The sequence below is a fragment of the Cydia splendana genome, chromosome 17, assembly GCF_910591565.1.
Source record: "Cydia splendana chromosome 17, ilCydSple1.2, whole genome shotgun sequence".
NCBI lineage: Eukaryota > Metazoa > Arthropoda > Insecta > Lepidoptera > Tortricidae > Cydia > Cydia splendana.
The window spans coordinates 9,568,285-9,583,267 of NC_085976.1; the positions used below are offsets into that span (position 1 = coordinate 9,568,285).

The following is a 14,983-nucleotide window of genomic DNA, read 5'->3' on the forward strand; positions in this document are numbered from 1 at the left end:
AATATTAATGATCTTCACTTATTGTAATTCTATCGCTACAAAACCCGACACTAATACAAATCTAATCAGCCAACAGAACAGACGGAACCCTCTAAATTAAGCCCCTACTAAAAGCCATGCACGCAATGCTCATAATACCACAGAAAGGAAAGTCGCAATTCACGCGAAAATAGACCGTCGGCCTACTGCGTAAGAACTACCACCATGTTATACCACCGTGGTTTTCGCGTTGTACCACAACCCGCTCTGTGGAAGCCGATTCGCACTTGACCTCATCATCTAAGAGGCCTCGAGCTAAATTCGAAATACAGAATTCAGAGGACGCTTCAGTATTTTTACAGATTTAACATGTTACAACTCTGCCTATTAAAAGTATACGTTATACGACTCATACGTTAAATGTCATTTTTAATATTTCTAAAAAGATTGTATGTAATAATGATTGATATAAGTAGATATTTTGTATCAGTTGAAAACCGCTAACCAGGTTAGGGTGACTTCGTCGATGACGAATTTGTAGTCCTTGAGTTTAAAAATCTTTAAAGAAAGGCTAGAACACAAGGGGGTTTTACAAATGTAGTTATTAATCGCAAAAATGGCAATAGCACTACGTAGGTAATGTTCCAGCACGACGGGAGTGTCACTAGCAAAAATACAAAACATTTTAATGAATTTTGGCGGAATAGTTTGGAAATATAACTCAAATAACACGAAATTTGAAATATACTTTTTATTAATAATATTAAAGATAAATAGTTTTGATGTTGTTTAAGAATAAAATAGAAAATAGGAACTTACATGATGGGCAAGCTTGAATTTAAAAAACATTGTAAAAATGATGTACGGAACTCTTGAGGCGCGAGTCTGACTCGCACCTAACCGGTTGTTTTAGGTTGATTTTGATAACCTATTTTTAACCTACTGCTTTGACCTCCACCGATGAACAGTTGCTAGGCTCTCATATATATATTATACTACTCTTTGTGCTAGGCTCCCGGATCAAGTATAAATAAATATAAACTATAACTATAAACTAATAAATAAAGATTAAGTATTACATTTAAGAGTGTCTTTTCAAAAGGGCTTATTTCCTATAAAAACCATACGAAATAAGTCCTTATGAAAATACATCCTCTTATATAGCCAGTCAAACAACTTTGTCAGTAGAAAAAGGCGCGAAATTTAAATTCTATGGGACGATTACCCTTCGCGCCTACATTTTTTAAATTTGCCGCTTTTTTCTACTGACAGAAATGGCTTGACAGACTTTCGAACAAAAACAGAAAGAATCATACTGTCTTTGTCTTACGCTAGTAAGCTAGTACTTACTAGCACCCAAAAAAAAAGGATGAGTATAGTTTTCTTTGTTCATACTTACTGACGAGTTATGTTTGCCAGACTATAGCAAACCCTATAAATTTTAAAAGTAGGTATAGATGGTCAAGCAAATCTTGTCAGTAGAAAAAGGCGCGAACTTCAATTTTTCTGAGACGATATCTTTTCTCGCCTACATTTTTCAAATTTGCCGCCTTTTTCTACTGACAAGATCTGCTTGACCAACTATAGGTCAACTGTACACAATGGGCCAGCGCCGGCCAGTCCAAGGGACGCAGCCATGCGGTAGAATGAGGTGGCCCTTTAAGGCCCATGGCCCCTGTACATATTGGGCCAGCGTGGGCCAGTCGGGGGACGCATTTATGTGTTAGAGGAAGCAAGTGATATTGCTATCTCATTCTACCGCATGGCTGCGTCCCTTGGACTGGCCTGCGTTGGCCCAATATGTACAGGGGCCTTAAGGCAGTTAAAGAGATACACCCGGATAAAGTCACCTACAGTTGCTAGTTTTAAGTAATGCTAAACCCGAGTGCTAAACCGATAACAACCACATACAGCTTGGTAAAAATTGTAGAAATTAAAAAGTGGCAACACTGTAGTGCCGTCCCTTTTTCTTAAGGCCCCTGTACACAATGGGCCAGCAGCGGCCGCTCCAAGGGACGCATTTATGCGTTAGAGGGAGCAAGTGATATTGCTTTCTCATTCTACCGCATGGCTGCGTCCCTTGGAGTGGCCGGCGCTGGCCCATTGTGTAAAGGGGCCTTTATATAAATTGGATTGAAAGGGACGCCACCATTATAGTGTTGCCACTTTTTAATTTCTACTCTTTTTTGCCAAATTGTATAGTCTGACAAAAAAGAGTAGAAATAAAAAGTGGCCATACTGTAGTCGTCCCTTTCAAACCAATTTCTAAGAAAACGGGACGACACTACAGTATTGCCACTTTTTAATTCCTGCTCTTTTTTGTCAGGCTGTATGAAATAATAATATGAAAAATATATATTTTTTAATCTATGTTATTTCGATTTTTTGGACGCATGGCACTTATTAATTGTTATACTACCTTAAACAACTATTGTGAGGCACGAAACGTTATCGCAGTAGTGTTGTGCAAGAATAATCGATTAATCGATGAAATCCCCATTGCCGCTTGTCAAATCTTCGTCGATCGGACAGTTGTGTGAGCGAGAGAATTCGGTTGAAAACACATGGCAGTGACAGTAAGCCGTGAGTGGGAGTGAGAAATACTGGAGGGCCTGAGTGAGGGCCTATCGCGAACCTCTTTAGACGTGTTGCCTCTCTGTCGCTCTTGTAAATTCGTACTTGACAGGGAGGCAACACGTCGAAAGTGGTTCGCGGTAGGCCCTCTGGTCTCATACAGGAAGGGTGACAGACGGCCTACCGCGAACCCCGTTCGATAAGTTGCTTCTCTGTTCCACTTGTAAATTCGTACGTAAGTGTGACAGGGAGGCAACATGTCGAACGTGCTTGGCGGTAGGCCCTCAGGACACTATTGCTGCGATTACGTTTTCCGTCCATCTTTATCTATTTGTTATGTTAATCTGCAAAATTCCCAAAATTGCGAAATATAATCCCCAAATTTATAACCCATTTGATTGGTTTCATGTTAAGTTGCTTAAAAATTGTATTTTATTTATCAAAAGTAAGATACATTAAAATTATAGATGGTCAAGTAGATCTTGTCAGTAGAAAAAGGCGGCAAATTTGAAAAATGTAGGCGCGAAGGGATATTGTCTCATAGAAAATTTGAATTTCACGGCTTTTTCTACTGACAAGATTTGCTTGACCATCTATAGTTAATTATAAATTAGTCAAATTACAATCAATTATTGAAGACGTTAGAACCATTTTTAATTTCGTTAGTTAACTATATCGATATAATTAGAATCGATTTGAGTTTTCACTGCTCGTGCTCGTCACTATCTCAGCTCAGTGACATTGACAGCTGTCAGTGTCACTCACAGACGCTTCTTTCCTCCCGAAATCTACTGAATCTTATGTTTTACAATTTAAACTAAACCGTATTGCAAACTGATAGAGCATAATTTCCTTTCGTTTTCACTGACGAATGTTAATTTCGTTGTTTGGTTTGGTTGTAATGGAATGGGCTGGGTGGTTGACTAGGCGCCGGGTTGACCAAGGTTATGTATGTATACTTTTTATAAAACTATAGTTTCGGACATATTATTTTTCATAATCAATTCAAGAGGTTTCGTTTAGTTTTGTTGTACAACTAAGTAAGTAATTCCGAATTTTGCTGTCGAATTGTGTTCAAGAGACGAGTGACAAGAATTTAAATTAGGATAGTGCAGTGACGTCGATTACTTTTTTTTCAGTGTAAGAGGTATTCCTAATGTCGGGATTTGCGAATGGAAGTATAACTTTGGACGAGGAACGGGACGTTTATTATGCCGGTCAAGTACTGTCAGGAAAGCTTGAGTTTGGAATCAATCAGCCACTTCAGTTCAAGGGTAAATAGTGCCAAACTTATTCTTGACAGATAATTGTAATTCATTTGAATTTGCACCATATTGCAAAGTTATTAAAGTCTATATTAAAATGTGTATGTTCTACTTTTGAGCCAAAATAATTGGTGTCACTTAAAACAACCAATTAAAACCAATGATTCTATTGTTAAGTGATATTTTTTAATTGTTCAAATACTCTCTGGTAATTTTTACTCTGACCATGCTAGGTTTGCATTTGGCTATGACATGCATACATATCCCAGATTATATTTTAATTTTTGGGCTCAAAAGTCTTTCTTTCTGTTTTTCAGTTGAGTAATTCAGTAACTTACCCTCTCAATAACTGTTTGAATTACTTGATGTGATAACTCTTTGATATGTTGTTTTTTTTTCTGTTACGCAGCCATCAACATAGTGTTCCATGGTGAAGCCAATGTTTCTTGGGTGGAAACAGAGGTGGAGGAATATGACGGAGTGCGGAGTTACAATAACATACAATATGGCGGTGAAGAGGTGTTCTTCCATGTAGAGCAATGTGTTTGTGGAGGCGTTGGTATGGACTTATGCATTTTTTAAAAATAGAAAATATACTACATTTTCAACACATTTCCAAATTAAAAGAGTCGGGTTTCTAAAACTTTATAAGTAGTCGTTTTTGAAGTGAAAACTTCTTTAGCGGCACTGAGCACTTTTTGTGATGGGAAAAAAATGTTAAACTCACAAGAGTGTAAGACGTAACCCTCTCTTTCTACCGCGCGGCGAAAATGTATGCCTGAGCCTGCTCCTGCTGTTTCGTATAGGCGGCGCAGGGCGCTTCCGCGACGTCACGTGTGACAGACACTGTTACAATGTCATTGTGTTTTTCTTTCTTGATTTAAATGCCATCTAGTGAGTTTCCCTCAAACTGGTATTAATATAACTGTAGTACTCACAGTGATGTGCTTAGGGGTTTCAAGTAATGCGACGAAATAACGCTAGATGGCGTTAACCTTAATTATACATAGTGCTGCAGACATTTTGCACTAGATGGCGCTTTTATTAATATTTTGAGTTACAATGTCGTTGAGTTTTCACTTCTGCCGGCACACCAGTTGTTTTTTTTTCACATTTTTTTAATGTTTGTTACACAGCCTATCATCTCATATGAGATGATGATATGTATTTATCAAAGTCCCATTCTGATTATGAGAATTTTAGGGATATACCTACCTACTAATCAATATTTTGAGCACTTTCATTTGAACCTTTGACTGCAAATAAACGTCAACTGACGCTCGGCTACATCCCAATATCAACCTTTGTGCATTTCGACAAGGTTTATAATGACGTGCCGCGCACGACACGCGTCGCGTTCAAAGGGTTACTAGACTAGGATTTCGACCCAATTGCTAATGGAGACCAGGGAGCCGATTTTTGAAATTCGACCGCTCGAATTCGTGCATTTCGTTCAATAATATCTCCGCTACAAGGCATTTAAATTATACTAATAGAATTGAAAACGAGTGGTCAATACCACTGGACTCCAAATTTCTATCGCTCGTATTTCAAAAATTAGCATTTCGCCGTTTTCCACCGATTTTCGAGTGACGAAATCGAGCGATCGAATTTCAAAAATCGCCCCCCAGAATGGAACTCCTCAATTAAACAAAATTAATTTCAATTTATTAAGGTTATTATGCAAGTTGAGCTCAAAGTGTTTGACCCTCGAATGATGAACGGAACTCCGTGATGAAATAATGCATCCTATCCTAGCCATGTTTGGGCACCTTTAAAGGCAAGCAAATCAAACCCATTAAAAAAATTATTAAAAAAAATTAAAGTACCAGAGCACACGGGCTGCGCCTGCGTAGACGTGCACGTGCGCTAAAATGTTAGAGCCGCGCACGCACACGTCACGCAAGCGGTGTGCCGTCTCCCATAAGGATCTGTATATTACAACCAAATTTGAATCATCTTGCCTAGACATTAAACTTTAAACTCTAAATCATAATTAGATTCCAAAAAAAGTAAGACAATGTTGCCACTTTTTACTAGCGCGTCTTGTATTTATGTAAAAATGAGTAAGTAAAAGTACTTTTTTAAATCGTAGGAGTAAAATTACCAATAAATAAATTATCTTAGCGTGTTTATTTATAAAAAGGAATTTACTATTTTACAAACAAATTATTGCAGTGGCAACATTGTCTTACTTTTTTTGGAATCTAATTATGATTTAGAGTATATATTCAAACATTTATCCCAGGTGAATCTCAGCTGCAGCCCGGTAGCCACGTCATTCCATTCCGGTTCCAAATACCGCCCACAGTGCCTTCGAGCTTCGGTACAGGGGATGATGATGAAGAGAGAACCATTTATTACTTTGTCAAGGTAAATATGACCAATATACTTGTAGAGCTAAACCAAGCTATAGACCGTCCGCTTAAATGAGTCCTCGCCTGCGCGGTACGGGGGCGACGGGGTAGGACGACTAAGGACCAGTTGCACCAACCACATTTGACTGACTGATCAACGTCAGCCGGCGCGCCCCGGCGCTTTACTATGAAACTTTCCATACATAAAAATTTAGCGAACTCTTTGACGATACGAACAGTTTGGTGCAACCGACCCTAAGGGTGGCGGGGAAGGCGCGGGCGGCAAGCGTACGGCGCCCGCACCTTCCCCGCCCCGCGCAGGCGAGGACTCATTTAAGCGGTCGGTCTATAAAGAGGAATTTAGACTATGCAAAGTTGGCAGGGTTGTGCAAGTGTTATTTGAGCGTCATAATTTCATAGAAGTTTGACGTTTAAAATAACACTTGCACAGTGTGGGCTATCAAAATCGCTGCCAACTTAGCTTGTTCTAACTCTATCATGGTCAACACTGTTATTTGACAATGGGCTATATGCATGAAAGATATTTTTATAATGTTTGTTCAATAAACATGTTCAATAAACATGTTCAATATAATATTATATAATATAGTAAACCTTATTGGAAAGTATAAAGGTTTATATTAGGTAAACAGTAGGTACTAACCATGCTCGTCTATGGACGTCTTTGTCTGAGGAGTTGATAAGTATGTTGATTGCATGTCTGTCACAGAATAAATAATGCCGATGCCGTACAGAAAGGAAACTTCCTACAAAACCGAAGTTTGACAGCGGTTCAGGGTCGAATCGTGCTGTCCCTTTCTAATATATGGCACTATCCCTTTGGGCTATATAGGGTTGTCAAAATTCAAGCCATTAATCTTATCTGTGGTCGTGCACGCAAAGACGTCAAGTTGTGTCAACCCTAATGATTGCTCGGAGCAATGCTGAGCCGAGCGGAGCCGAGTTTGGCCGAAGTCAGGAGTTTCGCACCCTTGTGTCTGTTTAGTTATTTATGAGTAACTTCAGTAATTTTGTAGGCAGTTCTCGAGTACCACTGTGGCCGTGAAAGCGAGGAGTTGGAGAAAGGTTTCGAAGTTGTGGTGCCACTGGATTTGAACCTTAACCCGGAGATGCAGGTACATAAACAATAAAATTAGTATAATGGTATCAAGTCACTATAGCCTATAGGCGCTTGTAACTGGAAGGAATTCGAAGGTGTCTCTTGCACGTTGCCGAGTCTTTTTGGTAGGTACCTATCCAAGTATATACATGTCAGTTATGCCTCAAGTTTTCGGGACTAATGCTTACTTACTAGCAGAAACAAGGAATTAACTAACACAACATTATTTTTACATAGCAAGCATACATGTTCTCGATATCCATTTGAGCTAAAAGTTAACAGATGTAGTGCATAATTGTTTTCCTTCGTATTTTCTCGGGAAGGTTCGTACTTCAGTCAACCTCAGCACTTTTTGTATCGAAGATCTGTGTCTAAATAACTTCATTGACACAGAGATATATACAGGCTGTCCCTAGCCATTGCACAAAGCCGAAATGTACATATGCATTAGGGTATTTAGAACCAGTATACAAGTATCATAATAACAATCGGTGTAGCGGTTACGAAGAAATTAAAAAAATACAATTTTTTTTACTTTGGAGCAACCTGTATGTGTTAGTAGCAAAGAATATAATACTCACTAGTAGCTCCTGAGGTAATAAATAGTATGAAACCTTCTTCGACCGTTTTGATTATCTTTTTTATTTATGACATTAATATGATTCTGACTTTTGACAAATGTCATCATTGCCGCACATTTTTAAACAAATTGTCAAAAGCACTGCCTATGATTAATACAGTATGTTTCTTTTTGTTGTCGATTATTGGAAATAACTTTTGTTTGATAATTTATTTTTTTATCTTTTGTTCTAATTTAAAAATATTACTGTTAGAGCATTTCTGAGAAGTAACCCTACGTGGGATTTCAGGGTTTGTCCAATGGCTAAGGTCACCCTGTATATTGACATTACGGTACTCAACCATCAAGCGGGCCTGATGAACTTTGTAATAAAACAACGCAACTGTAATATTTAGCTCAAAATAGTCTTGATTACGCTAACCCTAATGAAAAGTATACTCTGCAAAAAAAATTGCGTCGGAAATTGACTTTTTTCCCCATAATTCACAGAATTTGATACATTCAGGTAGAAAACGAGGTTATCTTCGAGGAAGCCATCAGCTCCTGCTTCTGCGGCTCAGGGCTACTGAAGGTGACCGTGACGCTGCCGGCCACCGGCTTCGCCCCTGCCATGGTGATGCCTATTGCTGTCAAAGCTGACAACCAGAGCTCGGTGGAGATAACCAAGATTCACTTCGAGTTGGTTCAGGTATGTATTAATCATGGAGATATTTTCTTTTAGATAAAAGCTGAGGATCTACCCAACGACCAGTTGACCTGCCCGTACTACAAGATTGGACCTCGTTGGCACCTTCCCTTGCTGAGCCTTTCGGTAAGTCACCTATCTCTGTCTGCTCCAGAGTTCCTTTCCGGAAGTGGCTTAACACCTGTTAAAAATTAAATATGGAACTTATTGCATCAGATTTTAATACGTTGGGGTAGTTATATCCTTGTGGTAGTAGGTATTCTTGTAACTTATTGAGCTTTTGTTTTCTTGTACATTATTAATGAAAATACACAGGGAAATAATATACAGGAAGGGATACAAAGTATCACTTTGCCGTTGCGTCTAGTGACAGACGTCGAAACACCGCAAGAGGAAAAATACCATTTGCAAGAGGAATAATACCCTTTTTCCCTATTCATTAATACTAGAAGACAACGTAAGAGATGTCTGTAATAAAATCTGTCAAATAACGTACCTAAAATTTTCTGGCTCTTTCGAAACTAGTTAGACCAAGAAAAGACTAACTCGAACACTAGCTAATTAATAAGATGGATTTCACACTGGCGTCGCAATCGGATGTGGCACCCACATGTGTTAGCCCACAGCTAGGCAACGTGAGGGCCACATCTAAAATAGCTCTCTTCCTTCCTTTTTGTGATCCGGATTGTATGGCTATTAGCTTTCACGCTTCTTTTCGCGGGTCATAAATAGGAGCTCGTAGAGGTAGTTTGGCAACTCCTGGTAACCCCTATACTAGGCAAGCGGTCATTGGTCAAACGTGCGGCTTACAAATTAACACTATTTCTTTCTTCAACAGAGGGTAAAATATTTTAGCACGGACCCACCATCAAAAAAGGAGGAACCGGAAACCAGGCTCCAGTACTCTAAAACCGGTGCCATTCCAGCCAAGACGAGGAGGAAGTTCGAACACAACTTCCGGATACCGGACTTAATACCGGTTATCACGCAGAATTGTAATACCATCAAAGTGGGCTACTTTTTTAAGGTGAGTCCTTTGCCTTTTGCGGGATTGTGCCTAAAGGTGCGCCCAGATAGAACGCAATGTAGTGCGCTAGCGCATGAGTGACAAGTTCAAACAATCTGGACATACTTTTAAAGGTGTCAAGTGGTGGAGTGTCAAACAATTTGAGAATCACGGGAATAAGACCCAAGACCTAAGTTTTAACCCTTTGAAACTTGCACGTTATGCTCAAAAATTTCAGTAGCACGCTTAGATCATGGACGCAAGCGGTAACTCGAGAGTTCTTAGCGCTGTGTGGACACGACTATTTACATGGCCGCTCTTGGAGGGTTAAAAATCGCAATTATCACCATTATCACAAACCAAAATATTACACTTGAGAGCTGAACGATTTAAACGCCACTACTGTAATAGTAGGTACTATATAGTAATCTATTTGACATTGCCAAAGATTAGTATCTGTTTACCAAATCCAATTTATTACATTTCCAGATGAAATTAGTCCTCAGCGGCTGCAACGACGATCTAGAAGACGAAATGGAAATTTGTCTCGGCCAAATTCCCATACGAGAGATGATAGACGGCGACTACGTACATCCCTTACAAAGTGACTTACCTGCAGGCCCTATACCCCATCCAGGGGAACCACCTATAGAAATACCCCCTTATATATATCCGTCACAGACTTTACAAATTATTTCTACCTATACTGTAAGTGCTTATCCATATCCTAATCAAAATCAACCTTACCCTGGTGTTAATCATAGCACCGGCGCGAACCCACCATACCATGGTAGAATCCCACCTTACCTAGGTGGTAACCCTACTACTGCCCCAAACCCACCTTATCCAGGTGGTAACCCTATTGCTACCCCGAACCCACCTTATCCAGGTGGTAACCCTACTACTACCCCGAACCCACCTTACCCCGGTGGTAACCCTATTGCTACCCCGAACCCACCTTATCCTGGCGGCCCTGGACCTAACCCTCCCTATCCTAGTAACCCTGCCCCTGTGATAGGGTTTGTGGCGAGTCCAGTGTACCCTCCTGCTACGGGAACCTCTACGCCTTACAATCCAAGCGCGCCGCCGGAGTAAGTTTTACCTAATGGTACAGTTGTAACGTCGAGTAATATAGGATTTACAAAACGGGAGTCTTCGAGTCAAAATAATTTGAACCTTCTATAAAGCAATTAAATTTCATATTTAAATGACAGCGCCAATCCTAGCCGTATCCGCGACAAGATAAAGATAAGATAAAAAATAGTTTATTCAAGTAAGCATATTACAATGCGCTTATGAACGTCAAATAAAGCTAAACCGGCTCCAACCGTACACCTCTGCCTCGAGAAGATTTAAATCCCCCCTCAATTGGAGGAGGGTATCCCAATACGGGACCGGCAACAAACTCGGCGGGACACATCTTTTCAAAACATTATTACATCTTATAACGCGACTGTTACTGCTGCCATATAAATATGAAATCTAACTACTGTGTAGAAGGTTCGAACTTCTTTGACTCGAAGCATATGGCACGGTCAGGTATTTTACATAAACGTACAATAATGGAGTTGGCCGGTCGATGTATTTTACAGATGGCGCCAGTATCGCTTGCCCTGTCAATCCTTGTTTCCAATCCTTGTTTTTTTGGACCCTTTAAGCCAAATCTCATAGAAAAAAACTAGAGAAAGGGACAAACTATGATGGCGCCATCTATGCAAACTTTTGACAGTTGCCAACCCCATTACACTTAATTTAATGAACATAAAGTCTATTTTAAAGTTTAATTAATATAAAGTTGATATTTTATTGCTGTGCATGCTGTGCCTTTAAAATTAGTGATTAGCACAAATTATATCATTATATAATTTTTATAAAATTAATTATAGTAACAAGTAATCTAACATACCACCCGGTCTATGATGGTCACGCTTTGATCAATTGACTACGTGGCCGTCACATTCTAACACGTGGTATTCACATACATACGACAAATATTTTTTAAACTACATTTACCCAGAAATTGCAAATCAGTGTGGTATGGTATGTACGGGTTACCAAGTAAGGGTAACCCATTGCCCATAGGTTTGCAAAGGGTTTACTTTTGATACAAGCGACTGTACTTACCTTTATTTAAGACTTATAACCCAAGTAGCATTGCAAGCTGTATATAAGCTGTATTAAAGTTTATTTGTATACTATAAGCTGTACAGTTAGGCTGTATAAAGGCTGTATAAGCGCTTATACAGCCCTTATAAGTAAAAAAAGGGCCCAAATTATACAGCCTTTGGCGTTATTAGAGCTGTAGAGTAGCTGTATAAGCAATACATAAGCTGCATAATAGCTGCATTACAGCTATATTTCGGTGTAACAGGAAAGCTTAACACTACAGATAATCTCTTATAAGTACGATATAAGAATATAAGTTTTAAATGAGTTATAAGAAAGAATTACAAGAGAATAATAATCATTTAAGAAACTAAAATGTCTTAATCTTGTCCATTCGTAATATAGTAATGGCGACAATAAAGTGTTATAGTGGATGGTAAAAGTAAATATTATACAGGACTTGAATGGAATATTACATTATTGGTAAGTGCGGATTATTATTTATTGTGAACCTGTGTATCTTTTCTGGCAAAATATTTACGCGCCTGCAAAATAACAAAGAGAAACCATAAGGAAAATATCAAAAATCGGTAAAGTTACTGTTTGTTTTTAAGGTTAGAGTATCAAAAATATTTATAAATATTAATTCTAAGGCTAAACAATTTATTTTAGCTGGTAATCATAACACGGCGTTAGTCTGCTAAATATTTGCAAGTATTTCTTTAATTATATTTACAAATACGTTTTTATTTTTATTGTAAAATGGCGACAATTTTTAAACAGCCTACAGGATAGTTGGAGAGCATTATAATCTTAGTAGCTGTGCTGTGTAATAAATGGAGTGTCTTTTACAGCTTTTGTAATTAAAACAGCTTTATAATAGAATATTTGTATTCGTTTGGCTGTATTTCGGTTCTCCGTACATAAGTTATAATTCTCTTTAGAGATCCGTATAACAAATAAAAAACCTGTAGGTACTGTAACTGTCATATATTCCTTTAGTTTTATAATACACTTATTTTCAGAAATCATTACACTACTATACTTATACGAGTGTAAAATTACGCCAAAAGATTGTTATAAGCGACTCTATCAGTAATACAGAAAAAAGCTGTACTATAGCTGCCATTTATTCATTTGGTTTTATAATACCCTTACAGACAGAAGTTATACAACTACTATTCTTATAGGAGAGTAAGATTACGCCATAAGAAATAGCTTTAAAACGGGGTTGACAGATACATTTGTACAGCTACAAGTGCCAAGTGATACTACAATACAGCCTGTATACAGCTTTTACGATGAAATTAGCTTGTAGTGTTTTACAACACTTAATGTTTTAAAACGGAGTTGACAGATACTTTTGTACAGCTAAAAGTGCCATGTGTTACTACAATACAGCCTGTATACTGCTTTTACGATAGAATTAGCTTGTAGTCTCTCACAACACTTTTAGTTTTATGGTAGATTTTTTATATTCTGATAAAGCACCCCATGTTTCCGCAGAATCCTTTATAATGATTTTATACAGCTTGAGCTGTATAATGTCTGTAAAGTACCTTTTATACAGCTTAAATCTTTTCTGACACTCTTATACGTCCCTTAAATCACTCTAAGTTCTTAATTGGCTGCTATATTGATGTTGCCGACACTTCCATGCTACTTGGGAAGCTATGTAGTAGCTCCATCTGATCTTATTGACTAGGTAACTATAATATAAGCCGAAGTGAACTAGATTCAGATTATAAATATTAGTTATGAAGTTATCTATATTGTCTTGTAAGAAATGTCGTTGTAAATAAACCTTCAGCTTTGCTAATAAAGTACGCTTTTTTAGAGCCAGGTTTTTAAAATATATCTGCGGCTAGTAGAATTACAAATTACGTAGTTGTTAAAAGATTTCTTCAAAATTTTTATAAAGCATCACTGCCATAACAATAAAGAAATAAAAACAATTATTAACTGTTATAAGTATTTCTACTACCTGTTGTTGTTGTACAAACAGCAACACTCTTAACTGTACATCGGTGGACCTTAATACAAAAGGCATAAGGTCCACCAATGTACAGTTAACAGTGTGGGCGATGGTACTACCTCATGTGCATTTGTAATTTTTGAAACTATTTTGTACAAAAATGTTGCTCTATTTGATGCATTTTACTTATCGAGTACGAATACTAAAAGAATCACAAGTCGAAATAATGTATAAAATAAAATGATATTATTATTAAGCTGTAATGTTGGTATGTGCCATTTTAATAAAATAAAAGGTGCTATATTTCGGAATGTACGTACTTTTTTACTTTATTATACATTTATACACTATTTTATTTGTTATTTCTCTGTCGGTATGTTACAAATTATGTTATCTCAAATAAATTATTTTTATATTTCGTATATTAAATAAAAATGCCGTTTATAAATAAGCTTTTATTAAATCTCACATACGTAGGTAAAATATGTCTTTCTTATAAAAATTAAATGCTCTAACTTCCTTAACATCATTATAAAATAAAATCATCATTAAAAGATCAAAATGCAAGACTGTTTAACATTTAAAAATAAAGCCTTTCATATAAAAAATACACGAGTAGAAAATTAACATTAATAAGAGGTCTTCATTCTTAATCTTGTATCTAGAATTAAGCACTAGGCATAGGAAGATTATAACAATGTTGTATACATAGGTATATCGTATAATCTATTTGTGTTCAAAGTCGCGAGTACTAGCATGCTACACACAAGATACATAATAACATTAATAACCTAATGAAATAGTATGGCAAGCTAATTTTGTGAGTAGAAAAACGCGACAAATGTAAAAAACGTAGGCGGTGGAAGTCGATCTCCTGTACAAATTTAGAATTTCGCGCCTTTTTTGGTTTGCCAAACTACATATATTTTTTAAAATTTCTCAAAATCCTTTTAACCTTAGTTGTATGTTTACTGCTAATGAGGTAAAGTTACCTGAAGGCACATTTGACCCTTTTTAGTGGAAGGCTCTTTTCAACTAATAACGATATAATGGCACTTTTTATTATATCCCCATTATTATATTATTGGGTACATATTTATTTTTAGAGATTAGTGACTTGTGCATGTTTATTTTGTTCATATGATGGAAGACGCGAAACTTCCTCATTTCTCCCCATTCTCGAAATAAAAGTATAAAATGTTTTAATATTACAATACTTACTTAAAAACTAGTTATACGTAATATCCATAATGATGCAAAAATCTTTATTCCTAAAACAAAACAAACCCTTTTAGATGTAGTTACTTTATAAAGACTAGGACATGCTCAATCGTTT

At 37.3% G+C, this 14,983-nt stretch overlaps 1 protein-coding gene across 2 annotated transcripts; it reads left to right on the plus strand.

Annotated features, from left to right (window-relative positions):
• The first annotated feature begins 3,391 nt into the window (after positions 1-3,391).
• LOC134798750 (arrestin domain-containing protein 2-like) lies at positions 3,392-11,032 on the plus strand. 2 transcript variants are annotated; one of them, XM_063771124.1, is made up of 8 exons: positions 3,392-3,502; positions 3,693-3,827; positions 4,228-4,329; positions 6,067-6,191; positions 7,213-7,311; positions 8,381-8,563; positions 9,399-9,587; positions 10,056-11,032. In XM_063771124.1, the coding sequence occupies exons 2-8, from the start codon at positions 3,710-3,712 to the stop codon at positions 10,659-10,661; spliced, it is 1,422 nt and encodes a 473-aa protein (XP_063627194.1). In that variant the 5' UTR covers positions 3,392-3,502; positions 3,693-3,709; the 3' UTR covers positions 10,662-11,032. The 2 variants fall into 2 exon arrangements, with proteins under 2 accessions (XP_063627194.1, XP_063627193.1); XM_063771123.1 differs by having other exon boundaries at positions 4,228-4,377; positions 10,056-11,026.
• Positions 11,033-14,983: the final 3,951 nt, after the last annotated feature.